Genomic DNA, 15722 nt, shown 5'->3' with positions numbered 1-15722 from the left:
AAAATTTATTTTAATTTCTTAAAATTTTTGGTAATAAGATTTTGGTCAGAATAAAATTTTTCAATTTCTTGAAACTTCTTTTTTTAATGGAAAGATTGTATTTTAAATTTTAATTTAGATGGAATAAAACCATTGCCTTATGAGCTAAACATGCTCAATAATAATAAAACAAATTTCCTTTATCCAATTGAAAAAATCTATAATGCCTCTGTCCAATTGACAAAGCCTATAATGCCTCTAGCATGTTGGATTAGATAATGGGTTAATGAGCCGACAAAACCTATTTAAACACCCTTAGATTGTTTAGATGAAACCATAATCACTTCATGGATTGATGGGGTCAGACTTATGTTTCAATAAATATGACTTTCGATTTGGTGTTCTTATTCTTTATAAATTGATTATAAAAAATTGTTATTATTTATAAATAGGAGTTGGTGTTTATTGTCTAATGAGGGCGTTTTGGGGATTTTAAATGATGTAAGTGATTTATAAATTTGGGGCCAAATGTGGTGTGACAAAAAAATTACTTCCTAAAAGAATCACTTTATAGTAGCTCAAAATTAACATTATTTTAGATTCTCCTACATTATAGAAATTTAATGTAGTGTACCTGAGTATTTCCCTTTATATAATTAGGGAGTGAACATTATATAGTAAGTGTAGTATCAAAATCTCATCTTATAAGAGCAAGATGGAGCAGGTCATGGGTTCAAAACACACTGGGTTTGTGTGTAACTTAATAATAATAAAAAATAGCATGGAGATGCTTAAAATTATGGTTCTTGGGTTTCTTTACAATCAACATCAATAACAAAACTAGGAAAAAAAAATAACATCAAGAAATTTCTCTATAAGAAGTTGTTGACATTTATTGCTCGTATGTACATGAAGTAGAATATAGAATATAGGGTAGTGCTTTCTGGGTAACCAAAACTTTAACACCCTTGGAAGTTCAGCATAATGGCAAATGAAATTTTGTTGCTGAATATGAAAAGCTTTATCCTTTAACAAGTTTAATTTGAGGGGATAATGAGTCATTGCAACATGCAATAAAAGTTTTGGAAAGTGATTTCTTGAAATTTAATAGACGTTTCCCATTTATATATATTTATCCTTTGAATTTTCATTTTTGATTGTCAAAGTTAATAGATACCATCTTGTAGCATTTTGAGCTTACTTGTAACTCCTAGCTCCTACACCATAATTATATTTACTATACCATGCCAGTCCTTGCTTTTCAGGAAAATGATAAAGCTGCCTTGGAATTTTCCAATTTTAATTTCAGTGTTTTTCATCATGGTAACTATATGTGGCTATGGCATCTGAACCTTTGTGCCCTGTACGGGTAAACATAATTTCTATAGTCAATGCCAGCTCTTGTGAAGGTTTTGGGTTGAATTTTGGCACCTCCCATGCACAAAGTGCTTAGAAGTGTAGGAAGGCAAGAGTTCAAGCTGCAAGGTTAGTAGTAATATTGTAACTATCTAAAAAAAAAAAAAAAAAATTGCACTTCATTTATAGGGTGTCTTATCAGCAAAACCATGGAGTCAACTGGAAGGCGTGCAATTCAATACATTTTCATAGGAATCAATCATTCAATCTCTTTGTCACATATTTCTATTCACCACCAGAAAGGTTTCATCACATATCCTGCTGTGGTAAATTGAGTAGCACAAAACTTCAATCATCTTCCATTATGTTGTCAAAAAATAGATTTCACACTCGTTTTCCAACCCCAAAAAACTCCAACGTAAAAAACTTTTACTCTTCCCACTACCTTGGCAACCATGAGAGCAGCCACTAGAATGCTGAAATTAGGATGTATCCAGCTAGGATCCTACTTTTCTAGGACTAAAACACTGGGCATTGCCTTTTTTAAAAACAAATTATGTTAAATGTTTTGGCTAGAAGGTGGGGTTTGGCTGAGTCTTCTAAGTTGTTTTTACTCATGAAAGCAATGATGGACCTACTATTATGATGCATGTGCAGCTCTCTTGAAATAATACAGTATTAACTGGTCTATTTGTGAAAGAAGTGATTGCAATTAAGTTACAAACATTTTTCATAATTTGTTGGTAAATACAATTTCAATCCTTACATTTTGTAGTTAGCGTCAATTTGACCCCTACATTTTGGAAGTAATTAATTTGGTGGCTCCTATAGGGGCAGTGATATGAACTAACTCTAAGGGAGGAAAAACTAACAACCCTAGAAACCTCAAAATCCTATATATGTACATGGGAAAGAATAACTTTTGAGCTTTACTAGTACTCCTATAGATATCAACAATGGTTTGAATAAACATAGAGGGAAAACACATAGAACCATCAGTAACAAGAGCAAAAAGAAATGCACATCTATCTATGGGAATAGTATGAACATGAGAAATAGGATAGATGTTATGACAAGAAATCCTTAAGTACAAAGAATTAAGCTCAGTGAGTTCACACAAGGGAATCAGATGCTAGGGGAATCTGGATTCCCCCTTTAACCCCCATTTCAGTAGGAATGTGGATTCCTTTTAAAACATGTGGGTATCTAGATTCCAAAACTTAAAGGAAATTTTATTTTTTATAAATTGACAATTTTAACCATTTTTCCTTATCATTTAAGCAATTGAGATAAAATATAAAACAAATCATCAATATCTTTTCCTTTGTCTTTATCTCTTCCTGCCAAAACAACATAAATAGACAATTCTGTTGATATATTCATCTTTTCTTCTTTTAGACTATTGTTTTAATGAATTTGTCATAATTTATAGTTTATATTTTGTTTTTCATTATTTATTTAGATGAAGATTATTATTATTTTTAAAAGACTTATATTGGATTTATAAATCTAAGAATAGAATGGGAAAAATAAATAATTTAGTTAAGATTTCTGGAAATAAACCAAACATTATAATTTCACATTCCTAGGAATTTTATTAGATTCTCAATTAAACCAAATATAGGAATAGTTACATTCTTAAACATCCAGATCGTAAGGCATCACATTCTAAAGAATTTGGATGCTAGGAGTAATGAGGATTCCTTGTACCCAACACCACCTAAATGGTTGTTTGGGACCTTGGGTGCTCTATCTTTCTCTCTTTCTTTGAGTTTTTATTTTACTTATTTATTTTATAACTTAGTAATACTTGTTATTTTTTCAACTATTGGACGTTTAATGAGATAATAAATATGACTTTCAACTTTTTATAGTCCACACTTCACAGTATGTCCTTGAAACAACCCTTTATCTAGCTTGAGGTGACAACCAACTATCATGCGTATTGCTTAGTTTTAGGTTGATTGAGATGCTAAATTGACACAAAGCTCTTCAGTCAACTTGAAGAGACAACTAGTTGTAGCCTGTAGGCCGCTTATTAGCAAGTTTTATGGCAATTCAGTTCTAGGGAGACTTTTTGCCAAAACTTCTCCCACATACTAAATAAATAATTAATAATTAAGGGAAATACTAATGAGTGCTTTTAGGGTACTGGTTAATAATTCATTTAAAGAAAGTTTTTATGGGAAATGAAAAAAAATTAATTAATATTTTGACAGTTTTTTTCATTTCCCATAAAAGTGGTATCAAATTTTTTCTAAAATGGATTATTAATGAGTGTTCTAAGGGCACTTGTTAGTATGACCCAATTAGGGATGACAATGGGGTGGGGCGGGGCCGAAGGATGGGGTCTTCGTCCCCGCCCCGCATGGTTTTGTCTTGCCCCATCCTCGCCCCGTCCCACATAACGGGAAATACTTTCTCACCCCATCCCCGCCCCTTGGGGTCCCGCGAAACCCCGTCCCACCCCATAAAACTCTACTTTTTGTTAATTTGCCCTATAACTAGTACAATTTTTTTAATGAAACTTATTTCATTAATAAAAATATACTTGAAATTACAAATTTATCACATCAAATCAAATCAATTTTTAGAAAAAAAAATTGAATAATATATCCAAGTGTTTAACAAGACAATCATAAAAATAAAATAAAAATCTCATAGTATAACACATAACAAAATAAAAACAGAGAACCACATTGGATAGAATAAAATATGCTAACATTAATATGTTTGTTTAAATAGTAAGGTTTTAGGGTATGAAAAATTTACAATTATAATCCTTAGTAATGCAGGGAGGGGCGGGGCGGGTCTAAAAAGTCTAAACCCATCCCCGCCCCGTCCCGTGGTACGGGGCTAAAATCTTGCCCCATCCCCGCCCCACTGCCTTTGCGGGGCGGGGAAAACCCGCAAGGGGCGAAGCGGGAAGGGGCGGATTAAGCGGGGCGGGGAAAAATTGCCATCCCTAGACCCAATAATTAAATACACATTCACTCAGCTAGACCAAGTATGCGTTGCAAGTTTTATTTTGCATTGTATTCGTCTTTCACCTCTCATTTTCTTCATTGGTTTTCTAATTTAACCATCGGAACCTTCTTAGCCACGCCCTTTTGGATGGTATTGGTTGGTCTAAGGTATTCTTTTTAAGTATGTTGACCATTTTAGTTAGTAATTTTAAGTCTTTGTTGCGGTTCCATTGTATCACCAAATTTCATCCCCACATATATATTTGATTTTTCCTTAAGGTTAGTGTCTATCCCTAAAATTCTGGTCCCCATCTCACATTTGAAAGAATTTCATATCGTTCCAATCTCTTAAATTCTTAAAAAAGGGATGACTACTATTTTTTTACTCGTTTCTTTATTCCAGCCATTCTCAATTAGAATTACAGAATATGATAACTTTTAAGGCAAACGAATCTTTTAGCTAGAAAAATATAGCGTTTTCCCGGTTGGTAATGGGTGAATAGGTATTTATATATATATATATATATATATATATATAAAAGTGTGCTCTCAAGAAAATAAAATATTTTTCATTTCAATATCACATACTTTGTTTTCTCTTTTTATATTTTTCTAAGAAAGCAACAAATAAAATCAAACACCAAATCCGCACACAACAAGTTGGTGATGTGAAGTTTCGTGGTAAAGAATAAAATAAATAAAAGAAATGGATTCTACTAAAAAAAAATAAAAGAAATAGATAAAAAAAAGGTTTGTGTACGAAAAAGTTTAAATAATACTAATTTCAAGTAAAACTATATTACTAAAAATGATAAATACAAAAATTATCCTAAGATTGAACTAATATCAGGCACTACTCAGATTTTTTTTAAATAAAAAAATACTAATATCTAATTTACTCTCTAAGCACAAACCACACTTAATAGTTAATACTGTTTGAATTTATTTATCCAACTATTTTTTTGACTACATTTTCCATCTATCCATCTACTATTTAGTATTTAGTATTTACTGTTTGGATAGTCTCCTATGCATATAATTTTCATAAGGACAAATTTTGACAAATCCACTGTTAAATTACATTTTTATTTTATATCTTCTATGTTTGCAAAATTTTCAGAAAATTAAAGATTAATAGATATGTCATTAATCAAATATTTAAATTTGAAGTTTTGTAATTTTAAATTATATATAAAAAAAGTTAAAGGATCGAATAGTAAATAATATTTGATTAACATGAAATTTGACGCGTGTGTTAAAAACACAAATAACATACAATTCAACGGTTAGATTTTCAAAATATGTAGCTTTATAAATGTTTTTAGTGAGAGTTATAGTCTTAGGCCATAATCAAGTTTGTAACCAAATTTTGTCATTTCCATAATATAATTAATGTGTGATCGCATTGTGGTAATTAAATTGACCAAAAATGATTATTTAGATAAATGAGCACAAACAATATTAAGTGCAGTTTGTGATTAGGGGAAAATTTGATATTTCCGAAAAGCATGGGTAATGCTTGACATTAGCCCAAATCTCAAGGATGATTTTTATATTTTACCAATAATTTTAAAGAAATTTTATTATCAAATTAAAATTCCAATAATAAATCTAGTGTAATTTTATTTTTGTGTAGGAATAAAATAAAGATAAGAGCAAGAAAAAAAAAGTTATAGTTCAAAAAAGTCCAACTCTTATATTATTTATAAATTTCTTATTACTATGACCTAAAATAACATTTTAAAATGGGTTTGAGTGGTACTCCATTTGGGTTTTATTTGAACCCCCACCTCTTCACTTATAAATAATAATAATTTCAATCATTATAAATCCTATCATTACAAGTGGGAAATAATTAAAAAAAAAGAAAAAGAAATTCCATCATACAAAATGTTTTTCTAAATGAGAGCAAACCTCCACCGAAGAAGCAACGTCATAAATACACTTCCCGCGGTATCCTCGGGGAATATCTTCTTCTAAGTTGTAACCCCAAAACAAAACACAACAAGCCTCGACGGAGTTGACACTGTTTGTTGGTTGCCAATTGCGACGGCGTTTCTTAAGTAGGCCCCACCCCCACACACCCCATTATATACCAAAATAAAAAGAAATCCCAATCCACTTCGTAAAAACACACAGAGTCTTTCAAAAATAGGATAAAACTGTTTTGAAGAAACAGAAATTTGTGTTAGCATTTTCAGATGGAAGAAGAAAGCGGGTCGAGTCAGGGTCCGGTGGCGTGCGGGTCGTGGATCCGGAGACCCGAGAAAGTGAATCTGGCTGTGTTAGCGAGGTCCAGGAAGAAGCGTGGCGATTCTGATTCCTCTCCTTCTGTGCTTCAGATCTTCTCCTTCGACCCCAAGACCGCTTCTCTCTCTTCCTCTCCTCTGGTCTCTCTCTCTCTCTACAAAACACCGCCGTTTTTGGAGTTTGTTATTTGAAAACGGTTTTTCAATGACTTTTTTGGAAACAAACACAAAAAAAAAAAAAAAAAAACAAATTTCCAACTGTTTTTATTAACCGTTGCAACTGTTTTGGCAATGACTTTCTCACCGACTTCTGGGATTTTTATTTAACTTTGTTTTTTTTTTTTTGGGGGGGGGTTTAGACCACGTATGTTCTTGAAGAAGTAGATGGTGATCCAGTTTCGATTACGGTGCACCCAAGCGGTGATGAGATTGTGTGCTCTACCACAAAGGGTGGCTGCAAGTGAGTTTCTTTTTCATCAATTTTCATAATTTCTTATACCCTTTACTTTGTTCTTATTGGTTTTTATGAATCAATAGCACCTTTGTCAATTTGATTATTGGACATTAATTGTTCGAATTGAAAGTTTAAGAACCAAATTGGCACTCGCTTTAAAGTCAAAGAATGATATTTGTAAAAATTACTGTTGCTTTAGAGCCAATTTGATCATTGGACACTAATTGTTCAAATTGAAAGTCTTCAGAACCAGTTTGATCATTGGATATTAGGTTTCATTCTTAAACTGCGAGTTTATTGCATTGGGATCAATTATATCACAATTTCTCATACCATTTACTTTGTTCTTATTGATTTTTATGACAATTGTTGTTATTTTTGTAGTACGGTTATTATAAGTTTTTTTTTGATATCACCCTTGAAAAAAAAATGAGTGTCAATTTGATTATTGGCAAATCAAACAAGTTATGTCAATTTGATTATTGGACACTAAATTGTTCAAATGGAAAGTTTAAGAACCGAATTGAAACTCGCTATAAAGTCAAACAATGATATTTGTAAAAATTACAGTTATTTTAGAGCCAATTTGATCATTGGACACTAATTGTTCAAAAATCGAAAGCCTAAGAACCAATTTGATAGTTGGAGATTAGGTTTGTGACAAATTAAACAAGTTATGTCAATTCGTCAAATTGACAGTAATTGTTCAAATTGAAAGTCAAACCAAATTGGCACTTGCTTTAAAGTTGAAGAATGATATTTGTCAAAATTACAGTTATTTTAGAGCCAATTTGATCATTGGACACTGATTGTTCAAATCAAAAGTCTAAGAACCAATTTGATCATTGGATATTAGGTTTCATTCTTCAAGTGGGAATGTGCTTCATTCAGAACTTGTGCTACTGTATCCGTCTGTGTGTTTGTGTGTCTGTTTACTGATTGGTCAACAACTCATGCACCCAATTGGACATGAACCCATGATCTCACCTACTGGACCATTCTAATTGGGGGTGGAAGTGCCATTTAACCCTGAGATCAGTGGCATGGCCTCTCTTAATCAAGCACCGCTGGTGGCTTTTATAGGTTCACCTCTGGATTATATGTAATGGGGTTTGGAAGCTATTTGACCAGTCTGAACTTTTTAAAATAGATAGTAATATGTTAATGGAGTTTAGTAATGTTAGAATAATGGTTAAGTGCATAAATTATTTAAGATTTTATTTTTATAATTTGAATTCTGATGAATTTGGTTTTAATTTTGAGGGTTTTATGGAATTTAATTAGATGTTTTTTTTAAAAAAAAAAAAAAATATATATATATATATGTAATTTCTAAACCTTATTAAACTAGTGCTCTTGTAATCGTGAAGGAAATTAGAATTTGAATATGAATCTTATGAGTTGAGAATGTGTTTTGTTTGGTGGTGACACCAAACCTTAGGTGGTGATGCTTAAGGTTTCTGTTCTGTTCTGTTATGTTATTTTATATATTGCTGTTCACCTACACGTCCTACACCATTAGGCCTAGGCCTAGAGCTGGCCCTGCATTGGGCCCATCATGTTCAACAGTCATCGTTGACATAGATAGCCTTTTATTATTTTGGTTTATGGCTGTCTTACCTAGTTATAGGTAGTGGATTGTATTTTTAGAGCAAACTGGATGCCGGCATTTCCTGGTAGCAACAAATTTGGGTTTTAAGGTAGTCTGGAAGGGTCAGTTGCTGTCAGAAGGTTTGAGAAAGATCTGGGGTTTAAGGGTTTCTCAAGTTATGAGAAAAGGGTTATGGTTTGGAGCTTAAATGGAAGAAAACAGATAAAAAAAATGGTAGCTGTTTGAGGCTGTGTAATTAATGCTACATATAGTGAAGTGAACTGTAAGTAGGAAAAAGAGAAGGAGAAGGGAATGAAAGAGAGAAAGCTTCCCAGTAGGGCACACATGCCTTCCATAATTTTTTTTTTAAAAATTATATATTCTCTATATCTGCACTTCTCTTAGTAAGACTATACTTTGAATAGTAACCAAACTCCTGATTGGATTGGACCAAAGTCTACACAAAAGCCTATAAACTGATAAGACTTGCCTATTGATAATTTCAAATTTAAGTTCTACACCAAAAAATTATGGAATTGCGAAAATATGCTTGACTATTGAAAAGCCAATTACTATAAAAGAAAATAAAACTAGTTAACTACCATAGGCACTTGTTCTTGGACCAAAAAGGCTTTTGGTTTTGCCTTAATCTTAGGCTTCCAAAGAGGATGTTTCTTCTCTAGCCATGCAACAGTTGCGCTTCAGTTGTTCTATTGTAGGCTTAGTTGTTTTTGTTCAAGCTCTTGTGCTTTTGCAAGGCTTACCTAATAAACTCTAATTCTATAGTTACTGCTTGCCAGAATATGGGGAAGCCAGAAGTTAACTTCATCTTTGCTGGTGCTCTCTGCTGGATCCTTGGCATTTTGTTTTATGAGAACATTTTCCCATTAATCTGCAGAACATCATTTTGTGCTCAAGATATTGTGTGAATATTACGATAGGTCTTTAAAATGATCTCTAAGAGAAAGGGGTTAAAAAAAGAGAGTGAAAGGCGGTCAGTACATTTTCTTGTAAAAATAGCAAGTTCTGCTTGCCACTCAATATCCTCTGGTCATTTTATTGTCTTTATTATTATTTTTTTTTGGAAGCTACATGTCTTTAAGCATTGCTAGCTATCCATACATTCGAAAGGGTCTAGAACTATAATAAGGTGATTTCTTTTTTAATTTGCAGATTGTTTGAGTTGGTCAGTCATGATTCACAGACAAGGCTATTGGCCAAGGAACTTCCTCCTCTCCAAGGTGTTGGTCCACTGAAATGCATAGCTTTTAGCGTTGATGGATCTAGATTTGCCACTGGTGGGGAGGTAACCAATAACATATAATTTAATCAATCATTATCGTATGCTTTCTGGCACTGCATGTTTGAACTGTTTTTATATCAAACCACTGTGATGATATATTTATTAATCAAATATAGGATGGACGTCTCAGGATTTTGGAGTGGCCAAGCCTGCGCATTATTTTAGATGAACCAAAAGCACATATATCTGTGCGGGATATGGATTTTAGGTAACTTTAGGTCATATGTATATGTATTGTCTCTTTAAATTCATTAAACATGTTTTTTTTATTTTTATTTTTTATTTTTTATGGTTATTTTATTATATTATTTTGTTTCTAAAGTAATGCATTTTATTCAAGAAGAGGAGAAACATCTTGGACTCTAAAGAATGACAGTATATGGAACTACAATCTCTGAGAGAGTAAATAAAATTTAAAATAGAATGTATCTCACTAGTCACTACTTCCTAGAACTCTAGATTACCTAAATAAGAATCTAAAAAACCAATGACTTTATTTCAATGATCAAGACCTCCACTCAATTAAAAGTGCAATTGTTTCTCTCCCTCGATACCACCCACATTAAGCACAAAGGGGCAATGTTCCGAACAATCTTCTGTGCTTAACAAACCAGTTCCTTCACCAAAATAGAATATCTTCTACTTTTATAGGTTTTACACTTTGAACTCAATTATAGAACCCCACAATTCATGAACAACTGCACAATGCAACAGCAAATAATCCACAGTTTTTCTATTACTCTTACACATACATCACCAGTCTACAATAATAATGCCTCTATGAATAAGGTTGTCCCCCATTAAGATCTTCCCCCATGCTATTGTCCACACAAAGAATGCAACTCTTGTTGGAGCTTTAGTACACTGGATACTTTTCCAAGGGAATGCAATATCTACAGAGCCTCTTAAAGCTTTATAATAAGATCTGACACGAAACTTTCCATTAATATTCAAACTCCACCTCATTTGATCTGGACCCTCGACTCATTCAATCTGCTGCAGCTCCCCATCACTAGAGTCACATATGATGTTTTACAAATGTGAGCCCCATCATTTTGAGTCTTCAAGTAAGAGTTAATTGAGGCATCCATTTCTACTGCAATATCATACAATTCTGGGAATAGTTGATTGATCCCATTTCTCCCTATTTCACACCAACAACTTGCCTCCATGACTGATTGCCTTCCTACCCAAAACGCCATAGCCATTTACCTACTATGGAACTGATTGTATGTGCCCAATTTTTGCACCCTCAAACCCCCATATTTGATAGAACATATTGTGTTGCAATCCACAATATGGTATTCAAACCTTTTTTTCCATGACTTTCCACTAATGTTTATTTATCTTAGTTGATGAGTGCCAAGACACTAAAAACAATTTTATGCAGGAAAAACATAAATAATAAGTACACTTTTGGTTTAGTTGAGCTACTACGATATGGACTGTTTCCCTTTTGGTATTTTGATGAACTAGCTTTTTATGAGATTTGAATTTTGAAAGGAAGTTATTCATTACTTTAGGAGGATTTCAAGGAAATGTATTTTTTTTTTTGTCCTTATTCTTTATTTTAGGCGAGAGAGAAAGACCACCACTTTTGTTTTGAAAAAGTGCTGGCTTCATATATTGCTACAGATGCAATTTGAGAGCCCTTCAATAAATGTATTCTTGGAATGATAGTGTGGTTGTATTGGAGAGTGAGAAGATTTCAAACTATTGTCTTGTAGTACTCTTATAGAGAATCATTTAATGTTATTGGAGATTCGAGAACCATCAGATTGTCAACTGAATATCCTTTTCTTACACACACACACACACACACACACACACAACTGATCCATCAGGTTGCCAACTGAATATCCTTTACTTATATATATAAAGTGTAAATAAAACAGTATTGCCTTTACTTTTTCCCCCCAATTGTTGGCGGAAAAGAATTTTGAAAGAGAGTTGGAGATATTGCATAGCTAAGTGCTGAATTTTTGGCTTTCTCTGTTTATCATACTCTAGCCTAGACTCGGAGTTTTTAGCTTCAACATCTACTGATGGTGCAGCAAGAATATGGAAGACAGAAGATGGTGCTCCCTTGACTACTTTGACTCGCAACTCGGTATGGTTTATCTAATTTAAAAGTCTGTGGTGGTATTATGCAGATATCCCTTATATCTTGATGTCTCATGTGGTGTCTGTTTCCTCCAGGATGAAAAGATTGAATTATGTCGGTTTTCTAAGGATGGAACAAAACCATTCCTTTTTTGCACTTTTCAGAAAGGTTTTTAATTATCAATCTCATCTTTATAGTGAATAAATTGTTTCATCATTATTTTCAGCAACTTATTTGTATCAAATGAACAGGTAATAAGGCCGCAACTGGAGTTTGGGACATAAGTACATGGAATAAAATTGGGTATAAGAGGCTGCTTAGAAAACCTGCTTCTATAATGTCCATAAGCCTGGATGGGAAATATCTTGCTCTGTAAGCACTTAATTTTGTACTTTGGCTTCTGTTATTTGATAGCTAGAATTATTTTACTATTAATTTCAGGAAAAAGGAAACTTGCTTTTACTGATGTATGAGCTTGCATTTTCAACATTACTGTAATTATTTACTTTCATCTCTACTATTTCATATAGGTAGAGGAAGACCAAAAATAATGTTAGTAGAAGTAATAAAAAAGTACATGTTAATTAGGGAAAGTAACAGACAATATGACTTCAGATAGAATAAAATAAAAGAAAAGAATACATGTGGCCGACCCTAATTAATTTGTTGAGGATCCATATCTGACCCCAAAAATTTGGGACTAAGGCTTTGTTGTTGTACTATTTCATAAAGGAAACTCTTCCTGTGCATGGATGCTACATTGAATTATTTGACCACCCTTAATATCTTTCTTAACAAAAACTAGTGACTTTATTCACTTAAAAGTTTTACCACTGCATATTTGGAAATAACTCACCACATTTGTTTCTCTCTTGTCAGATGATGCCCCACTAACTTTTACATGACAAACTTTTTTAAATAGCTATGGAGCAATAGAAGAGAGAGGAATTTTCTTTACATGTAAAAAGAAGAAATATAAGTTCAATTTGTTGTTTCGTTGGGGGAAAATGGTGCTATGATGACTTCATTAAGTAGATTTTGTTTTCAGAATTTTGTGATTGATTTTTTTTGAGTAATATGTTAATTTTTATTCCTTTAGGGGAAGCAAAGATGGAGACATATGTGTAGTTGACGTAAAGAAAATGGAGGTCTCCCACACAAGTAAGAGGCTACACCTGGGTGCTGGCATTGAGACGCTAGAGTTTTGTCCTAGTGAAAGGTCAGCTCCACCAATAACAATTTCTTATCTATTGATGGAGAAATTTATTATTTCTTTGGTATTACTTTTTTGATAAGTTATTTCTTTGGTATTACTATGCTGAATTGCCATAACTTTCTTTTTATCACTTTTAGAAATCAATATATTCATAGAAAAATGGTCCTTGATTTTTGTAAGGAAGACAGAATCTGAGTATAGGTCAACATTTCAACATTGGATAGACCATTATACAGATAAATGATTTACTGAATGTTTTGAATGGAGAAACGTGAATTTGTTTTCCTCTCTCTCTCTCTTGTAGTGTCTTCAAGGTGTATTTTGCTTTATTTCTAAGATTTTAACTTTTAGACACAACTTCAAAGGACTTTGTCTGGTATCCCCTATTCTTGAAATTCAGATCAGCATCATAAATTATGTTCTTCCCATCTTTGTAAAACACTTGTTTTTATAAAGTTTGTAATGCTTCCTGTGTCCCTGCCTACTTTATTCTGGGTGTACTTTGTAACCTTTTTATTGGTTTGGAAAAGTAACAACTCTCTCTCTCTCTCTCTCTCTCTCTCTCTCTCTCTCCTCACTATTTAAGGTCACAGGGGGTAAATCTGACGTTTGGTATTGTTCTTTTGTTGTTTTTCCTCCCTTTCTGTTGGCCAGTCATTGAGATCTTGTTGCATTTGGATATGACTCTTTTTGGTTTATTGGCCACCGAGGTCCATGTTTACTTAACAGCTGCCAGGTCAATAAAGTTACAATCAATGGCTGAGATGATAGTGCCCACTCTACATGTCAATATCCAGGATCACATCTGGAAGTTTATGTCAAAATTCTTTGCATGGATTCTTTTTTGACGTTCACCACAAAAAATCCTGGCCTGTTGACAAACCTGGTTGCCCTCACTTAGTTTGAAATACATATCCTAAAAAGTTCTAGATGAAGGGTTCTCCCATAATGGTAGGGTTTTCTGTAGTAACTGAAGGAGTTAAAACACTCTTCAAGTGGCTGGGTGAACAACTGTGACATTTGTAACCCCTGTTAGAATTAGACCACATACTTCTAACAACCTCTAATAATAAAAAGTCGTGGAGATAAATGATTGATTGTTATTAGTCAAATATAAACAATTATATTAAATGTAGGAATGGAATTGATGCTAGAAGGAAAAATCCCCTTTGGAGCTCTTGGCTTATAAAGTGACAAGCATGAAGTAGGGGAAAACACTTCAAGGAATCATAACAATATAATTGCAGCATAATTGAATGAGTTAAGAAGAAAATCTAAAATAAAATTAGTGACTGGGAGGACTTTAGTCTGCACAAAAATATATATGACTCCAGTTTGTTCCCTTTTTGATTTTAGAGTTTGTTATGAGTTTAGTGATTGGAGGAGTTAAAAGTTTGGGAGTCTAGCTTTTAGAGTTGTTAATGTGGCTATAACCCTATGGAAACATACTCTGTGATCATGTATGCTATATGAATGATAAATGCTAGCCCGCACATGATTGTTTCTTAAAGTTTCTTCTGGCATCTTTATGGTTACTCCATCCAGATAATTGATCCTGACATCTATTTTAATGATATTTTTTATTCTTTAGTTTTTAAATGCTAAAATTTTAAGTCACTTGTCACAAGTCTAGGTATGTTTATTTCTTTTTCAAAATATCAGTCGTAGAATGTAATTTGTAAGAAAACAAAATTAAAAGACTTGATTGCAAAATGTTTTTTGAAGAGATACTCTTGAAAATCTACCTTGATATAAGCCTATTGTCATCAGTCTAGATCTTTTATGGTTTTCCGTTCTGGTTTTGGCTTCTCAATTATATGTGGGTGGGATGCATTCCTGCAGGGTTGTGCTTACTACTACTACTGAATGGGGAGCTGTGGTGACCAAGCTAAGTGTTCCAGCAGATTGGAAAGGTCTCTCTCTCTCTCTCTCTCTCTCTCTCTCTCTATATATATATATATATATATTTATTTATTTATATAATGCGTGTGTGTGTGTTTTTATTTGGCCCTTTTAACCAGAATTTCTGTCAAACATGCAGAGTGGCAGATCTATATGTTGCTGTTAGGAATGTTTTTGGCATCAGCTGTTGTATTTTATATCTTCTTTGAGAACTCTGATTCATTTTGGAAGTTCCCAAATCAAGCAGCTAAGCCTAAGATTGGAACCTTATTAGGAGATCCACAATCCTCTGATGATCCAAATGTTTGGGGTCCATTGGATATGTGAGCGCTCTACACGAGCCATTCTCCAGGAGTCATACGAAGTTGCATCAGAAATAGGATGCAGAATAAGTTTTTTCTATCTTCAAGACCTTTTAGATTTAAGACTGAAAGTCTTGTAGCATACTAAACATGCAAGTCAAAATTATTTAGGTTGGAAAAAAACAGGAAGAAAGAATGTGTAGTTTATCGCATATTTTTTTGCTTATTTATTTTTTTCTTGTATTCTTTGAAATTTAATTTTAGAGCATATTAGTAGAAATTTGTGTGGTTTAAGGTTAA

At 33.0% G+C, this 15722-nt stretch overlaps 1 protein-coding gene across 1 annotated transcript; it reads left to right on the top strand.

The window, feature by feature from the left end:
- The first annotated feature begins 6225 nt into the window (after window positions 1–6225).
- On the top strand, window positions 6226–15722 carry LOC115987225 (SEC12-like protein 1). Its single transcript, XM_031110734.1, has 10 exons — window positions 6226–6691; window positions 6910–7010; window positions 9769–9901; window positions 10015–10106; window positions 11909–12008; window positions 12098–12170; window positions 12254–12374; window positions 13102–13221; window positions 15061–15131; window positions 15260–15722. The coding sequence occupies exons 1-10, from the start codon at window positions 6503–6505 to the stop codon at window positions 15445–15447; spliced, it is 1188 nt and encodes a 395-aa protein (XP_030966594.1). The 5' UTR covers window positions 6226–6502; the 3' UTR covers window positions 15448–15722.

This window comes from Quercus lobata, chromosome 4 (genome assembly GCF_001633185.2).
Source record: "Quercus lobata isolate SW786 chromosome 4, ValleyOak3.0 Primary Assembly, whole genome shotgun sequence".
NCBI classification, from domain to species: Eukaryota; Viridiplantae; Streptophyta; class Magnoliopsida; order Fagales; family Fagaceae; genus Quercus; species Quercus lobata.
The sequence above is the reverse complement of the archived record's forward strand: the minus strand, read 5'-3'. Positions and strand labels throughout refer to the sequence as shown.